This window comes from Paramisgurnus dabryanus, chromosome 1 (assembly GCF_030506205.2).
Source record: "Paramisgurnus dabryanus chromosome 1, PD_genome_1.1, whole genome shotgun sequence".
Lineage (NCBI taxonomy): Eukaryota > Metazoa > Chordata > Actinopteri > Cypriniformes > Cobitidae > Paramisgurnus > Paramisgurnus dabryanus.
In genome coordinates, this window is record NC_133337.1 from 16,947,365 (window position 1) to 16,964,214 (window position 16,850).

At 40.1% G+C, this 16,850-nt stretch overlaps 1 protein-coding gene across 2 annotated transcripts in view; it reads left to right on the plus strand.

Moving 5' to 3' along the window:
- Positions 1-16,850, plus strand: part of tafa5a (TAFA chemokine like family member 5a) — a 149,814-nt gene that overhangs the window by 95,992 nt on the left and 36,972 nt on the right. For both annotated transcript variants that reach the window (XM_065263460.2, XM_065263461.2), the window contains exon 2: positions 13,357-13,506. In XM_065263460.2, the coding sequence (XP_065119532.1) occupies positions 13,357-13,506 (150 nt within the window). The remainder of the gene's footprint in view (positions 1-13,356; positions 13,507-16,850) is intronic.

Genomic DNA, 16,850 nt, shown 5'->3' on the forward strand with positions numbered 1-16,850 from the left:
ATTTTACGATTACTAGCAAAGATCCAGTTTTAGTGCTATTTAGCACTGTTTGTTTTTACAGTGTTCATTTATTCAAATGACCATTTGCAGTCTTTTGTCAACAAAATTTACCATACAGCCATTTAGCTCAGTCTTACAAAATACAAATTTCTCAAGTCAATGTGGTAGATCATAAGGCCACAGCGAGAGTCACATCAGTGAGATAGTGAGAAAAAGGGAAGTCTAAAGAGCTCCTGGAGGAAGTGGCAGATGAGAGGATGTGAGATGTCTTTATCCTCCATCAGACCCCGCCAGCTGAGATTAAAGACAGACCATCTCAAGGCGGCATTCACACTCTGAAAGTGGATCATCCCCCTTGTTGCATGCTGATGAACCAAAATGAATGGCCTCATGGACCCCATACCCTCTCTCAGATTGTAGTCTCTATGATCCCACAAAATCTCCTGCAAACCCCAGTCAGCCCGTGAGGGTTGAGTTCCATGTCAGTGGTGTATAAAGGACCAAAGATGAAAATAACACCAAGAAAGTTGTCCATTTGATCTCTGGGTTGCATACTGACCCAAGTTAAGCATCTGTTTTGACCTTTTTGACAATTGTGCTCTGTTGCTTACAAACATATAAATGGCCATATGAGTCTTGTAGCACTGTATTCAGCACAAACTGTGCTACTGTGCTAAAACTGATGTCTGGGGGAATTTGAACAATATTTGCTTTCAATGCTCCCTCAGGTTATAAATCATCAAAAATATGAGGTGTATAGAAACCAAACAATAAACTTTAAGGTGTTTTGGACAAAATGATTTGGCAAAAAGGCAAGCCGCAGCACATTAGGAAATATAGGGTTGATAGATAGATAGATAGATAGATAGATAGATAGATAGATAGATAGATAGATAGATAGATAGATAGATAGATAGATAGATAGATAGATAGATAGATAGATAGATATGTATGTATCTTGAAGAATGAATAAGACTTATAGCCTTTTCAGACTGGCCGCCATGAAGAGACGCGATTACGTGCAAAAATAAAAACAATAAATCCCTATGAAGCCATTCAAACTGCACCCGATGAGTCACGTCATGAGAAAGAAACCGTGAATTGTATTTTTTGTCTCACAGCTACAAAATGCACCATTTAAAGAGCCACACAGATCCAAAATCGAAAGTGACCTGTATTGCAGTGTGTCATATAAGTTATTGGCTTCTAAAGTAGGGAGTCGACTCTGAATTGCTGAAACGAGTTGTCATATGGATTTAATCTCCTGCCTGAATTTATCCACGTAATAAAAACACTTTGCATAATAATCTCCGCCTACAGCCTTGCCCGCGGGAGAAACGAAAACTATGACCTGCCCACAGCTATAGTTAGTGTGTAAACATCATATCACGCTGTGTTTTTAGTTTGTGTTGTTTTCACTACCAAAGGATGAAGATATAAGAAGAATCTTTGGTTACAATTACTTTTTCAAGGAGGGATATACTAAACATTTGGCTATGAAGAATCAGTGGTTAAAATTACTTTTTCACGGACGGATTTACTAGACGTTTGGCAATGAAAGATGGTTCAGTACCCACTTTATTTGGAACAACATGCGTCTCCTAACCATAACCTGTAAGTATGATTATAGCTACATACTTGCTTAAATGAGTGTAAAAATGTTAATGTCTGTCGTGGTTTTTATAACCTGGACTAATGATGAATGATGTGTATTGATGTTGTTTTTTAAACTTGTAATATACTGTCAGAGAGTCACGTTAGCTAGCGGCTAAAGCATGCTCACTTACGGTTTTGCTATGACCTGGTTAGCTTACATAAATGTTAAATGAGTGTAAAATGTTAGTTTCTATCGTTGTTTTTATTGCTTGGATTAATGATTAATGATGTCGTTGTTTAAACTCTTAATATACTGTCAAAGAGTCACGTTAGCAAGCAACTAACGCATGCTCACTTACGGTTTTGCTATGACCTGGTTAGCTTACATAAATGTTGGGTGTAAAATGTTATTTTCTGTCGTCATTTTTATTGCTTGGATTAATGATGAATGATGTCGTTGTTTAAACTCTTAATATACTGTCAAAGAGTCACGTTAGCAAGCGGCTAAAGCATGCTCACCTACGGTTTTGTTATGACCTGGTTAGCTTACATAAATGTTAAATGAGTGTAAACTGTTACTTTCTATCGTCGTTTTTATTGCTTGGATTAATAATGAATGATGTCGTTGTTTAAACTCTTAATATACTGTCAAATAGTCACGCTAGCAAGCGGCTAACACATGCTCACTTAAGGTTTTGCTACGACCCAGTTAGCTTACATTAATGCTTAAATGAGTGTAAAATGTTAGTTTCTATTGTCGTTTTCATTGCTTGGGTTAGTGATAAATGATGTCGAAAATTGGCTTCTCAGTAAATCATGTTAACACTAGGTCAATACATGTTTCACTATTGTTAGTCTGTGCCACTGATCTGTGGTCTGTGCGGAGACTCTGTCAGTTGACCAATCAGAGCAGAGTAGGCTACTGAAAGGTGAGGTTTAGGCAGACTGAGTCGTTGAAGGGCTTCACACAAATCGTTTGGGGATCTCTGAGAAATGGGGTAATTTTAAATTTATATTTTGAGAAAATTACAGTGTTTTTGACCTTGCATGCATTTAAATCTTTTGTCCGGGACTTAAAAACAGTGATAGGACGCTTAAAATTGGCATCTTACTGGCTCTTTCAATACATTTTATCTTCAAATCATGTGCCTGGACCCGCTGTTGTTACACAGAATTAGGGTTGCCACCTGTCCCGGTTTTACAGGGATTGTCCTAATAACCTGTCCCGGGAAATTTATCCACTCTCCCGGGACACTGAATGTCTTAGTTTTCAAAAGGCTATGTGAATATGTCATTTAGCAAGCGCATGGCAAAGAGGCAGACCGTGCGTGTGTGTGCCTCATTAAGCGCATGTCAGACAGAGAGCATCCTGATTGGCCTGTTTCAGTAAATCAACCAATCAGTTGTCAGTGTGGGCGGGCTTTTATCTCTTCTCCCGAACCAAATTAATTAGTGTATCTACAAACAGGACCGTCATGGCAGGGAGAGTTTCTCCAAAAAGCGAAAAAATAAGACTCATTTTACGCCAGACTACTACAAGTGTACCCCTGAGTAAACAAAAGTAAAAAAAGACAATCTTGCATGGTGCACAGTTTGTAACAGTGACTTCAGCATTGCCCATGGGGGGTTAAATGATTGTAAAATACATGTTTTTATAAAAAAACAAGTTTAATTTCATGTGCATATTTTTCAGGCCGGCTAGTTGCTATTTAGACCTGTTTAAAGTTGCAGTTTACTAGTAAACATTTACTAATACATTATTTAAATGTTTTTAACATTAGTTAAAGCACTGTCTGTTAACTAACATGAATGAAACCTGAACAGCTGTATTTTTATCAACTAACCTTAACAAAGATTAACAAATACAGTAACAAATGTACTGCTCACGGTTCACGAGTTCACACTTACATATAATTTATAGAGTAATTTAGAATGCGTGTTTGGCGTGCTGTCCGGGGGAGGGCTTCGAGCTCGGACTTGGCCCGAACCCAGAGTACCCCCCCTGTGTAAGTGGTTTTTAGAACTAGAAGTGTGGAGAAGGGGTGGTGGTGGGATGCTACAAACTGTCAATGGATCGAGGTAAGACTGCTGAGTCTATATGTACCCTCTCATGGTTAATTGCTGAGTGTTTCCACCTGTGTATAATTGCTGAGTGTTTCTACCTGTGTATGATTGCTGAGTGCTTCCACCTGTGATTAATTATCTGAACGTGCTCCTCCCGAACTTTGTTAATAAAACATCATTTCACGAGTTCACACTTACATATAATTTATAGAGTAATTTAGAATGCGTGTTTGGCGTGCTGTCCGGGGGAGGGCTTCGAGCTCGGACTTGGCCCGAACCCAGAGTACCCCCCAAAATGCTAGAGAGCATCGGACAGCCGCCTGGCTAAATACCCCCCAAGAAGTGCAGAGCTTGGCGGGCTGGCCTTCGAGGTGAGGCCTGGTTCCTTGACCAGGAGGTCCCCTGAGAGTCTGGGGACTATCGTACTGGGAGATCGCCTGAAAGAAAAAAATAGGAAAGGTGAAACGTGGGAGAGACAATGACAATGAACATACTTCGTGGCTGCTCCACTCTTTCACAACTGCGTGGAAACTTTCCACTCTTTCACAACTGCGTGGAAACTTTCCACTCTTTCACAACTGCGTGGAAACTTTCCACTCTTTCACAACTGCGTGGAAACTTTCCACTCTTTCACAACTGCGTGGAAACTTTCCACTCTTTCACAACTGCGTGGAAACTTTCCACTCTTTCACGACTGCGTGGAAACGTTCCACTCTTTCACGACTGCGTGGAAACTTTCCACTCTTTCACGACTGCGTGGAAACTTTCCACTCTTTCACGACTGCGTGGAAACTTTCCACTCTTTCACGACTGCGTGGAAACTTTCCACTCTTTCACGACTGCGTGGAAACTTTCCACTCTTTCACGACTGCGTGGAAACTTTCCACTCTTTCACGACTGCTTGGAAACTTTCCACTCTTTCACGACTGCGTGGAAACTTTCCACTCTTTCACGACTGCGTGGAAACTTTCCACTCTTTCACGACTGCGTGGAAACTTTCCACTCTTTCACGACTGCGTGGAAACTTTCCACCCTTTCACAACTGCGTGGAAACTTTCCACCCTTTCACAACTGCGTGGAAACTTTCCACTCTTTCACGACTGCGTGGAAACTTTCCACTCTTTCACGACTGCGTGGAAACTTTCCACCCTTTCACGACTGCGTGGAAACTTTCCACCCTTTCACGACTGCGTGGAAACTTTCCACCCTTTCACGACTGCGTGGAAACTTTCCACCCTTTCACAACTGCGTGGAAACTTTCCACTCTTTCACAACTGCGTGGAAACTTTCCACTCTTTCACAACTGCGTGGAAACTTTCCACTCTCTTTCACAACTGCGTGGAAACTTTCCACTCTCTTTCACAACTGCGTGGAAACTTTCCACCCTTTCACAACTGCGTGGAAACTTTCCACTCTTTCACAACTGCGTGGAAACTTTCCACTCTCTTTCACAACTGCGTGGAGACTCTCCACTCTTTCACAACTGCGTGGAGACTCTCCACTCTTTCACAACTGCGTGGAGACTCCACTCTTTCATGCTGCATGGAGACTCTCCGCCCCCTCACGACTGCGCGGAGACTCTCCGCTCCTTCACAACTGCGTGGAGACTCCACTCTTCCATGCTGCATGGAGACTCTCCACTTATAGCATGCTCACTGAGTGTAAACTTTCCCCTTCCTGGGGTGCTGAAAAACAGAAAAGAAAAAATTAGTGTTTGCCCAGGAGATTTCTCGCTGTGTCATCTGGGAGACCAATGCTCGCTAACCCTGCTGAGTGGCCCAGAGGGTTTTAGTCGATGAGGCTTTGGTGGGCTTTTTTGATATGAAAACGGTTGGTCCTGATGTAGCTTTGGAAAGCATCTGAGGACCATCTCCCGAGAGCTTGGATCTGATGTTGGGAAAGGCCTTTTTGGGCTGCTGTAGTTGCGGCCCCTATGCGGAATGAGTGGCTTGAAAAGCGCTCTGTTGGGAAACCTGACTGCTGGAGGACAGATTTGAGGTGTTTCTGGAACCAAAAGCGTGTCACGGGTTTATTTGATTCGTCTATGAACAGGGGTTCTGCAGGAGATTTGGCTTGGGAGCTTCTCCATTGAAGATATGCCCGAACTGACTGGTATGGATGGATTGGCGACGGGAGATTAAAAATATAGATAAAATGGCCTTTTTTGGTTTGGTCAGTTTTACTTTGTTTAATCAAAAAGGAGATTGTTTCTCCATCTAGTACTGATAAGTCTGAGATAGTGGGGTTGTTTCTTGGGTTGAATTTAGAAGTAATAGCAAGTTCTGAGCATCTAAGAAAGCCGAAAAAGGCTAGGATGAACATGGCGTCGAGTGTTCGCGCGGTATTGAGAGGTTGGTAGCCTGTGCGGAGGGTACGAATGCATTTGTTGAGGATGTCTAGTGTTATCGGTTGTCTGGTGTCGGGTGGGCTGGGATCTTTGAATACCTTTAAGCAGGAGGGAGGTTTGAGAATTATTTATCTCCTGCGAGGGAGTGCCGTAAATTAGTTTATGGAAAAACTGTATGCCGCTCAGGTAACCTTTAATGGATCCTACTTGGAGGCCTTTAATGGTATTAAGGTGGGAAATAAATGAGGTGATAGAAAGGAGAGAGAAATCGGGGAACGGCATGTTATAGGAGATGTGGAATGCTCTAAAGCTTCTCCAAGCGGTCAAGTAAGATTGGAGGGTCCTGGGAGACACTGCTCGGAGGATGGTGTCGAGCGATGCATCGAGGAGGGGTTTTAGCGGGTGGGTTATGGGAATATCGGTCGCGAATAGTGATGTACTGAAGTTGGGGATTTGTCCGCCTCTGGAGCCAGCATCCTGAATTTCTGAGAGGATCAGAGCACGGATGGTTTTAGATACTGGTGGAGGTTCCATGGCAACTGCGTTGGACGCCACGGGCAACGGAGTAGCTGTGAAGAGAGAGTAAGGTGATTTAGTTTGTGCAGAAGAGCTGGGAAGGGTATAATTTGGGGCTGCGAATGTCGTCGGCAGCATCGTGCTTGGGTGACCTGTTGTGGTTTGAAAATGACAGTTAGTTGGAAGGTGTGAAGGATAAAAGGATAAAGTGTGGGCTTGAGCTGCAAACGGAGGCAGGCCCACGCCTGTTTGAGATGGTAAAGTTGCATGCCGCTGTATGTGGGCGGGGTTGTAACCTAATGGGTAGAGAGACTGTTGACATGGATTAGCCTGTGCTGCTAGCTGCAATAGCTTTGCGCTAGTGTCTGTGACAGGAGCTGAAGGCCACTGAAAAAGAAAAGGGTTATGAGGGTTATGAAACTGAGCTGCTAAAGGGAGGACACTGGGCCCGACCATTTGTGGCGCTGCGGCGGCAGAGGCAATGGCGGAGGGCTGGGTCTTGTCAAGAGGTGGAAAAGGACCTGTCATGGTGAAAACTGGGGCGTGGCCTAGACTCGCTGGAGCCCTGTTGCTGTGACTCGATTGGCGAAGTGAGCCGTGTTCTGAATGGGCAGACAACGGAGGTGGCTGGACAGGTAAATCTTGGGCCCTGTGGGCTTTGCTTTGTCCGTGGGTCATCTTGGGAGTCACCTGTAGAGAGACATACAGATCATACAACTCAGCTTTATTAATTTTTCTAGAAGCCTGTATATCCGAGTTACCCAGCGCTTGTCTCAGGCCGGCTACGGTCCACTTCCCGATGGGTGGGATAGTCGGGGTGGCCGAGTGGAATGAGGAAGCCTTAGAAGAAAATAGAGGTCTTGTCGGGGCCGGCGAAGGCTGGCCTCGGGATCTTGGAGAACGCTGGGATGATCGGGCCGGTGTGCGGCCACGAGAAGAAGCCTTGGGTTCAGGTGTGACGTTCGACGTAGCAGGAATGGTAGTGGGACTGGCGGCATGCGAAAATGCATCCCTGGGGATGTTTATGTCTTTGTCTGATGAAGAGCTAGATTGAGACATGGTAGCTGATCCCAAAGAGTCTACTAATGCTACAAACTGTCAATAGCTGCTACAAACTGTCAATAGCTGCTACAAACTGTCAATGGATCGAGGTAAGACTGCTGAGTCTATATGTACCCTCTCATGGTTAATTGCTGAGTGTTTCCACCTGTGTATAATTGCTGAGTGTTTCTACCTGTGTATGATTGCTGAGTGCTTCCACCTGTGATTAATTATCTGAACGTGCTCCTCCCGAACTTTGTTAATAAAACATCATTTAGTTCATGTTAGTTAATACATTAACTAATGTTAACAAATGAAAATTGTAAAGTGTTGCCAATAATTGCATAGGCCTATAGAAATATTATGCTATGGGGGGGCTTCGGGATACCTCCCTGAAATGACTTTTTGCAGGTTGGGTCTGCACTTGTGAGCAAACCAATTGGTCGTGTCATCAATATGTCCAGGTTTTTTATCAGACATGGGTGGCAACCCTACACAGAATATCAACACAGAAACTGACTGCAGTAAACAGAAGTAGACAGGAACAGTGTTGAGCATACATAAAATTAGGGGTGTAAGTTTACACTGCTCATGCATTGGTTCGTATTACGGTTTTATGGTCATGGTTTATGTATGGTTCGGCACTGGCAGAAAAAAACCTTCTACTGCCAAATCAACAGAACACTCTTTTAGTTACCAACAAACTTATTTCTGTCACTTAAAAATTATCTGGGCTTTTCCATAAACAAAGTGCATTTCAAACTCTGTTTTCACCAGATGAGCAAAAACTGCTTTATGTTTTAGGCATATTTGTAACACAGAGCTTTCGATTTTACAATCCAAATCCTGTAAAGCTGTAAAGGGTTGTGCTGAGACCTGGGATTTTTAAGGCTTCACTCTTTTAGGTGTTCGCTTCACAAAGCATTACTACATTTGCTTATGCTTGGGGTTATGGACCAGAACAAACCCTAAACTTAAGCCTACTAATCTTTGCCTTGCACTGTTTATCTGATAGGCATGAATGAAACCTCGGATTGTGTTAATTGTTGTAAATCTTTTGTAAAGATGTAAATCTCAATTAAAATTTTTAGAACTTAACTAGTGTATTCATTTACAAAGATAATCGCAGCAAAAACGGATCTGTATGCAATGTAGTTGCCTAATTCACGCTTGTAAAATACAAAAGTCCAGGTGACGGCTTGCAATTGAGTTAGCCCATGAAAGCATGATGATATAATGATACTCTTATATTGACTCGATCACTACTGGCTTCTGTAGATGGACATCAAAATGTTTTGTGCAAAGCAGGGAAAGGGAAGCAGAAAGAAGAGATGATGAGTTTAAGGGAGGCAAGACACTTTATCCTCACCCAGACAGGTCTTAAACATTCAAGAAAAAATCTCAGGAGAATTGCATTGTTGCTGAGAAAATCATTTGTGTTATACTGTTCTGTATTTTCAGATATGAAATTAATATTTAGTCCACTAGCTATAGGACACTACATAAACTGTTATGTATATAAGGCAGTAACTATGCTATTAATTAATAACTAAAAATTATTATAAAGTTATTAAACATTGTTATCATTGTATAATGTCAAATGTGCAAGAAAATATTTTCTCTGCCGTCATTATTTTAAACATTTTATGCCATATATGCCTCCAAACATTAAGTATATGAAGAGCTTTATGTATAGCAACGCCGCTGGGTTTAAGGTTTATCATGGAGTTTAGACTTCCTGAACAACATTTACAAAGTTATTGTAGTTCACATTAGATATTTTCTTTTATTTGCTTCATAAACATAACAGACAGTAAATCAGATGTGAGGAATAGAAAGGTTTAAAAATCACCCTTACTTTATTTTTTACATCTAGTAATGCAGGCAGTTATATGAATATTTATCTAATATGGGGTAGTAAGGTAGCCCTAATCAGAAATTAATTGATATTTTTTTTGATACATGGTTACACATACTTTTCTTTTTTGGACTATGGACCCCCTATAAAGTAGTCTTGGCCAACCCATTTTAAAAATTCTAGTTCCACCACTGTTTCCTTCCGAAATGACCTTTAAGGGCATAAAAACACTGCCCATTATCTCATATCTCAATCATAAACTAGCATGTAACATGATGCAGTTGGAAGAGCACACCAGAGAAATATGACATGAACTTTCCACCAAGGCTGTAACACCCTAATGGCTGTAACACTAATCCATTTTAATGCTATATCGAAAAGATAAAAACTTTCTTGAAAAGCCATTTTAACAACAGGTAGAAGTATAAGGTCCAGATTTACTTAACATGGAAAATTATCATCAGAATAACAAAATATTTACCACTAAAAATGTAATTTCCTGTAGTTTTGGCCATTTCTTTTACTCCCATTTCATTGAAATATTTGTTTTCTCTAAATTACAGAGCTAGAAACATATAAATGACTTCCAGCAGTTTACTTTCCTAATGCTAAAGCACTTACATTAAAAATAGATTTTAGCCAATTAACATAAGTGTCTTAAATGCTTGAAAGTCAATGACTAAAAGTGCTGTGAAAATGTACTTACATTGACACCTGTACTATCACTTATCACAAGGACCTTCACATTTCTCAAAAACACCAAATCATTTCTGCATTTGTTTCAGCTGTTTATGACCTTGATGAATTAAAAAGTGATCCAATTAAATTAGAAAAAAAGCAAATAAAGCAAGAAAAAAAAAGTTTCATCCTATCTCATCTCTTTTTATAATATCTATCTGATCTCTTTTTATAATATCTTAAATATGTATAGGTTTCTTTAAAAATACCAAATTTTCTGCAAAAAGCTGAAATAATTGCATTTTTGTAAAGGAATTTTGTTAGAGATCAGATTCAGAATGTGTCACGAGTGGGTTGGAGAGACAGGACGCAAACGCAAGGTTCCAAAATAAATAACATTTAATGATCAAACACGAGGGATAACACAGTGAACACAGGAACATCCAATACAGGGAACAGACGGGGTAGCAATGACAATGATCCGGCAATGAGTGTGACACAAACACTGGTATAAATACACAAAGACTAATGACACACAGGTGGAATGAATGATGTGATAATTAACAAGTGTCCAGGTGATGACAATATAGAACAGACACAAAACATGACACGGATCACCGTGACAGAATGACGATCAAAACATACACAGAGTTTAAAATGTTGTTAAATTAGTTTCTGCTTGAGGTTTTTTTATAAACGGGGTAAGTAGAATAGCGGAATTACAGATTACTGAAATACAGAAAATTTACGGATTGACGCGAAAAGGCATACATTTACCATCAAATCAATTACGTTTTATCTAGTGTATTTAAAACATTCACCATGGCTTTTAGCAATTTAAAATAAGCCAATATCCAAAAACACTATTGCCAGGTCCTTTTTACCCAAACTACATAAGCACATTTAAAAATACAAATCTAATTTAAACAATTCATTTTGTCATGAAATTATTCCTTTTTTTAATCACAAATACAGCATTAAGGCTATGTCCACACGAAGCCGGTGCATTCCCTATCCGATCATTTTTTTTCCTTGCTCTAAAAAAATAATCCGTAAACACGAAACCACTGAAACCGACTGAAAGCGGTGTAGTATATATGCCGGACCAGTATGGGGCGCTGTAATTCTGCCACAGATATACACTATACACGGAGAAGAAGACTTTGAGCATGCGCATAACCAACGTATCGTGTTGTCCATTATCGCTTGTTGGTCACCACAATTGCATAGAAGCAATAGATTTTGCTGTAATAAAGCTAGTAGGCTTTAGTAGCTTCTGTAGCATGAACACAATCACGTAGTCCGCCGTTATTGTTGTTGCTGCTACGTGTGACGCTTCCGACACGTGATGTGATGACGTTTTCGCGACGCAAAATATACGGATTGGCTGTACAGACGAAACCGCAAGGGTGTCGGTTTCAGATTTATCCACTTTAGGACCCGGTTTCAAAAAATAGCCGGATTCAGTCTCCCAAAACGCCGGATTCGTGTGGATGAAACGCCAATACGATAACAAATTTATACGTATACAGTGATACGCGTCTCCGTGTGGACAGCCCATAACTATCCCATACACTAAATGGATCCTCAAAGAAACAGACATTATATGCTTACTTTATATTGTTTGAGGTGAACACCATTGCATCGTGCTGTCAGTCATTGAGTTATTATCTAGATGAGAGCAATGGATAAACAGTCATGTGCTCTTATAACACAGAGCGAGCAGGGCATACAATACATTCATATAAAAGTTTAGTTTCACGCATGAGTGGTGCATTGTGGGAGCAGGGGATGTGCTGAGAGCTGCAAAAAAAACATAATAAGTGCTCCTTGACTTTATGCAAATATCAAGCAATAAACACCAGGCCAGTCAATCCCTGTGAAAAGTAGGCAAGCCAAGATCTTAACATATGCTTTAGAGTGTTTGTGGAACTGGTACAGGGCTGAAATCATGTCATATTTATTTTAAATGTGTATTTTATTCAGGGCTGTCTTGAACATTTGCTGAGTTGTTCAGCCGTTTTGACTTCAGCTGGTAGATAGCACCATTAAAGTTAAAAGACGAGGAAACGCAATCAGGGTGGAAACATTATTTTCAAAGACATCCTATACATTAAATTAACACACCCCAAAGAGAAGAAGTTTCAGCTTTACCAGCGGCACTGAGCATCGCAGTGGAAATATACCGTTAGGCATGAAACTCCAGGGCTGAATATGAGTCCCACTCCAGCTATGCTGTGAGCAAGCGATTGTTATACTGGTGGTAAACAGCCAGACACAAAGTATTTTTGTCACACAGCCAACACAACTGTTTTTGGATATTTGCCTTTCTTTAATATGGCTAAAAGCCATTGTGAATGTTTAAAACGTATGTCAGTGTGTAAAACGTCAGTGATTTTATGGTAAATTTATGACTTTTCATGTCAATCCATGCTTGCCTGCTTCTGCTTTGGTTACTCGTGTTGTATGAAAGTTGTTAAGAATGGTACCAAAAAATCTGCACCCCTCACGTGCTGCTCAGGCTTACAATGTGAAACCATTCCATTAGCAACTGATATTGATCATATTGAGCATGTGATTTAATATTGGTGGTACACAACCAGCCACAAAGCCAGCAACGGGGCACGCATGGCAAACACTGTCCGGATGCGACAACGCTAAATGCATCGCTCAGGAGTGCAGAGCCTGTGTCAATCAGTAGCAATTTTTCTTAAAAAGTCTGCCATATGTAATAACTGTATGTAGCCGCAGTAGTGGAGCCACAGCCACAATGATCCTGTTTATTAACCAATACTGCATTGAGAGAGGATGGGACCGCCTACCTTATTAGCATACGGACACAGAAATAAATACATGTAGAAATGAATACATTTGTGAGATTTTTGAAATGGTATTGCATACTTAATCAGTGTTTCTGGTTCAAAATGAATATACCACCACATATTGGTTATATATTTTTCCCACTCTGGGTCAAACCATATTTATTACCTGCTAAAAATATTACGCTATAAACCCACGGACATTCAACAATTTAGATTTATTGCATGGCCAAAGACACAACATAATGCAATGAATGTGTCTATGAATGTGTATAGTTAAGTTAAATGATAAAATGTGCACTCTGAAGCCTAAAGCTGTTAAACTAAATATAAGAAAAGAAGGAATTGGGAATGAGATTAGGAAAACAGTCCTGCACAGAGCTCTAGTGTGTAGCATGTCTCTTAAATCCTGTATTGTCTTGGGTTGTGTCCTGCAGGTCAGTTGGCAGCAGGCACCTGTGAGATTGTCACTCTAGACAGAGACAGCAGTCAGCCACGCAGGACAATTGCCAGACAGACAGCTCGCTGTGCATGTAAGAAAGGACAGATCGCTGGGACAACGAGAGCAAGGCCGGCCTGTGTGGATGGTAAGATATTCAAAACAAATAAATACTACCTACTTTTTTATATTTTATAGTAAATAATTTGGTGTTCTCATCTATGGTATGACTTTAGAATACTTGGGGTATGGTGCAAAAGTCTGCAGTACTGAAAATAAGTAAATTTTCATTCATTTAAACTGCTCTTTGTTGGAAGAAAGATGAATGAGATTTAGTCAGTTTAATCTGCTGAAGGCCTCAAGATCTTTTGACGGTTGTTATATTTGGTGGGATGAGCTCTGTCCTTGATAACCCACGGATCCTAAAATGGTTTGCCTTTTTAAAGTCGCCATGAAATGGAATTAGCGATTGCCTTATTTTCCCTGTGGTGACGTATATCCGAGTGAAACTGGCTTTTGAAATGAAACAAGGCAGGGCTGGATATGAATTTGTCCATCGAGATCTGATTGGATCCTTGAAGTTGGGTCTTGTTGTTAATTGCTAATCACAGCGATCTTCTCCCGGACCCCGCCCACCTGCCATATGACCGGAAGTAAGAGAGGTCGTTTTGAGGAGGGGAGGAGATTTGCGTTTTGATTAAAGTTTATGAGGGCACATGAATTTTAAATAAAATAATGAAGCTTACAGATAAGTCATTTGTAAAAAATCCATATACCACAATATTACAAAACAAATGATAGTTTTTTTATTTTCATGGCGACTTTAATGTTGGTAATAAGTCCCTGTTCTTAATTAGAACCTGTCTATTTGTTTCAAAAATTAAAACTGAAATGAAACTTATATGATGCAAAGCACCACATCAGGGCATATAAATTCGACATAGAAGGAGCTCAACAACCTTGGTTATGTGGCCAGAAGTCAAGAGTCTGCCCCCGAGGGCCACCTCCACAATTTCCACAGCTAATGCCAATTGAGATGACCCATTCACCCATTCTAAATGAGAGACATATTGTGAAGGAATTTTATTGTTAAAGGTGGCTGCTTCTGCTGCTGCCATAGTACTGAAGATTAACAAGACATACACAAGGGAAAAGACATGTTCCATCCTGGTCAAGTCTCTGATTTGGGATGAGCACACTCTTTTTGAAGGTCAACCTCAAACCAAAGCATCTTATGTGGAAACTAACTAAAAAGCATCTAACTAGAAAGACATCTCAATGTCACCCCCACAAAACAGCATCAGCATGATGGCACACACCTCCTAACATCCCGGTTAGCAGTTGTTTATGTCTTATATCTTGTACTGGACAGTATACTTTAAATAATTTACTTTCGCTAATGCACAGGTGAGGGAGGGATGACAAGATGAAGTCAGTGTTCTGTTCTCTCTCCCTAAGCGAAGTCCTTTCAGAAACGCATCAGAAAAATTACCTGTAACTTAACGAATACTTGTCAGACAAACAAAAGATAAATCTCTACATAATGTTAGAATGTCTACTTTTAAGTGATGTAAGTGAAATTGAAAACAAAAATTCTCATTTGGTGAAATCTGTATGAGAAGAAGGAGAGATGCCGTCTCTCTCCTGTTACTTCATTACCTGGAATGAGCTGAGATTGCCACACATGATCCACATGCATAGCTCACACCCCACAGTCAAGGGACAGTTAATGCCTCATCAAGTTTCAGCATTCAGTGCAGTGAATCCGTGTTCTTTTACCCAAGTGCAGCAAGCATGACATCTAAATCCTTACTTGCATATGTATCCTGAGTCTGTCGAACAGTACAACGAGATGGCCACACGCATCCGCAAACACACAAGGCATCATATTTGACACGCTTTAAAGGGACATTCCACGTTTTTTGAAAAGATATTCTTTTTCCAGCTCCCCTAGAGATAAACATTTGATTTTTACCGTTTTGGAATCCCTTTAGCTGATCTCCGGGCCTGGCGCTAGCACTTTTAGCATAGCTTAGCACAATCCATTGAATCTGATTAGACCATTAGCATCGCGCTAAAAAATAACCAAAGAGTTTTGATATTTTTCCTATTTAAAACTTGACTCTTCTGTAGTTACATCGTGTACTAAGATCGACATAAAATAAAAAGTTGTGATTTTCTAGACAGATATGGCTAGGAACTATACTCTCATTCTGGCGTAATTATCAAGGACTTTGCTGATGTAACATGGCTGCAGCAGGCGTAAGTGATATTACGCACTGCACAAAAATAGTCCCCTGCTATTGAAAGGAACCACAGTAACCACAAATGTATATTTGTCTCATTACAGAAACTAGTTTTTCTATGAAACATATGGTAATACAAATTGCATTTAGCCAAAAACATGGGTGCACTTTTTCTATAGTAAAACCATGGTTTCTGTAAGGTAAACCATGGTTTTAATACAGAAGAAGTAGTTTCCTCTTACATTCCTGCCTAAAAGGCTCATTATGTGGCTCATTATGCAAGTCTTTGTTTTCATTAGCTGTCAATCACAGATTACTTAGGAGCTTTTACACCTCCTCACATATGGCTTTTCTAAGCAAAAAGTGTCTTAAAAATTGTAAATCAATATATTGTTTTATGTGAATGAGTAGGCAGCATGATTTTCACATCATTTCAAAGAAAAATCTCTACTACTAGATCCAGTTTTTAAAAGTTTTGTGAAAATATGTTATAATGAATACATGTTGCTCACATAATATTGTAGCCCAGTTTGTGCTGAACACAGTGCTATGAGACTTTTGTCATTATTATGTTTTTAAGCTTCTGAAAAAGCACAAATGTCACTGCTGGTCAAAACTGCTCAAGGATGCCAAATCACCCAGGGGCCCCGGAAGGTTAATGGTCTTGGTGGCACACTTTAGTAAATTTCCTTTCACCAAAGTGATCTTATAAAGGATAAGCGATGTAGAAAAAGTATAGATCCAAAACTAAATTAATTTCATTGTAGAATTCATTATTCATAAATATTCATTGAGGTATGTATGCTTCCCGAAAGCACATTCAGAAGCATATTTTTATTTTGCAAAGTAATACAAATTGTTAATGTATGAAAAGAAATTAGTACAGCATCCTGGAGCTATGAGGTTGTGCACATGTTTTGGCTAATGAGTGTGACAGAGATGACAGGGCAAATGTATTGTGACAGCGGCCAAAAATTTGCCTTTTAATAAATTGCATTACCTCCACAGTAGGTATAGCCCTTGTTCTCACATTATAGCAAACCAGGCCATTCCTATGATAAAGTGCTAGCAGGTGTACTGAGGGTTCCAGGCTGTTGAGTGCATCAATTATTATTGATGTACCATTAAGTACTATTTGAGTTGTTTCTTTCTTGTAATTAATCATCAACTTCTGCTTTTCTGCTTGTAGCAGTATTAGTATACAGTCAGCATGGTATTTAGACTTTTAGCAGTTAAAGACCCTACC